Genomic DNA, 1495 nt, shown 5'->3' with positions numbered 1-1495 from the left:
TGAACATCTAAAGCACTTGTCATGACATGGCTGTTTGTACCTGATGCTGTCTCTTCCTCTGCATGAAACTGACTCAACACTAACCGGTTTATATGTTCATTCTTGAAGAAATGAATTCTCAAGCCCCCAGATTATGCTAACACCACAATAAAAAGATAACATTCTCTGTGGACTTCTAGGCAAATCCAAACTGTGAAGAAAAATTTGAAACTCCTATTCATCTTTTGTCATCTGAAATCAACTTCTTCCTCCATAACTTCTTCATGGCATTTTTCACTTCTGCATTCCTAAGTGTGTAAATCAGAGGATTGATCAAAGGTGTTCCAAGTGTATAAAATACAGCTATCATCTTATCCATGGGAAAGGTGGTTGCAGGGCGTGTGTATATAAATATGCAAGGACCAAAGAACAAGACGACTACAATGATGTGGGAGATGCAGGTGGAGAGGGCTTTCCTCCTCCCTTCAGCACTGTGATTTCTCAGAGAATACAAGATGACAACATAGGAGCACATCAGCATGACAAAACTCAGTGTACAAATGGCCCCACTATTGGATACCAACAGTAGATTGATCACATAGGTATCTGCACAAGCAAGTTTCAACAAGGGCTGCAAGTCACAAAAATAGTGATCGATCACATTGGGACCACAGAAAGGTAAACTCAGGGCCAGAAAAATCTGAGCTAAAGAATGCACACAGGACCCCACCCAGGCAATAGCCACCAGCACAGCACAGACCTGTCGACTCATGATGGTTGTGTAGTGCAGGGGCTTACAGATGGCCACATAGCGGTCAGCAGCCATGAGGATAAGGATGAAGATCTCCAGGCAGCCAAAGAAGTGGAATGAAAAGACTTGTATCATGCACTCCCTGAAAGAGATTGTGGCCCTTTTCAAAAGTGCATCAACAATCATTCTAGGGGCTATGGAAGTACAGAAGCAGGTGTCAGACAAGGATAGGTGGAAAAGGAAGAAGTACATTGGACTCCCTAGTGTCTGGCTGGTCTTGATAGTAGTAATAATCAGAAAGTTACCCAGCAATGTCCCCAAATAGAAAAACAAAAACGTGACAAACACTATTTTTTTTCTAACAGGATCCTGGGTCAATCCAAGCAGAATGAACTCAGTCACATTATTATTCAGGTGCATGATTTCACGAATGAGGAGAAGGCTGAGTGTGAAGTTACTGATCTGTAAAAAATAAAGGAATTAATTCATGGTGTGATATGTGGTTTTATGGAATATTTTAAGAAAAATAAATATTTCTCATCATGGATGTATTAGGGATACTTTCCTACAAGTCACTTCAACCATTCATTTGTCCCTCTGTTTATTTATTTTATTTTTTTAAAGATTTTATTTATTTATTCATGAGAGACTCAGAGAAAAGGCAGAGACATTGGCAGAGGGAGAAGCAGGCTCCTCGCAGGGAGCCCGATGTGGGACTCGATCCCAGAACAGGGGGATCACACGCTGAGCCAAAGGCAGATGCTC

At 41.4% G+C, this 1495-nt stretch overlaps 1 protein-coding gene across 1 annotated transcript; it reads right to left on the bottom strand.

Moving 5' to 3' along the window:
• Window positions 1-217: 217 nt before the first annotated feature.
• On the bottom strand, window positions 218-1150 carry LOC144293272 (olfactory receptor 4C16-like). The gene has a single exon (XM_077864359.1). The coding sequence runs from the start codon at window positions 1148-1150 to the stop codon at window positions 218-220; it is 933 nt and encodes a 310-aa protein (XP_077720485.1).
• Between the last annotated feature and the right edge of the window lie 345 nt (window positions 1151-1495).

The sequence above is a fragment of the Canis aureus genome, chromosome 21, assembly GCF_053574225.1.
Source record: "Canis aureus isolate CA01 chromosome 21, VMU_Caureus_v.1.0, whole genome shotgun sequence".
Taxonomy (NCBI): domain Eukaryota; kingdom Metazoa; phylum Chordata; class Mammalia; order Carnivora; family Canidae; genus Canis; species Canis aureus.
The sequence above is the reverse complement of the archived record's forward strand: the minus strand, read 5'-3'. Positions and strand labels throughout refer to the sequence as shown.

What these genes read in the sequence shown, in the direction of transcription:
- LOC144293272 (XM_077864359.1), bottom strand. Translation starts at nt 1,150, where the DNA reads ATGCACCTGAATAATAATGTGACTGAGTTCATTCTGCTTGGATTGACC.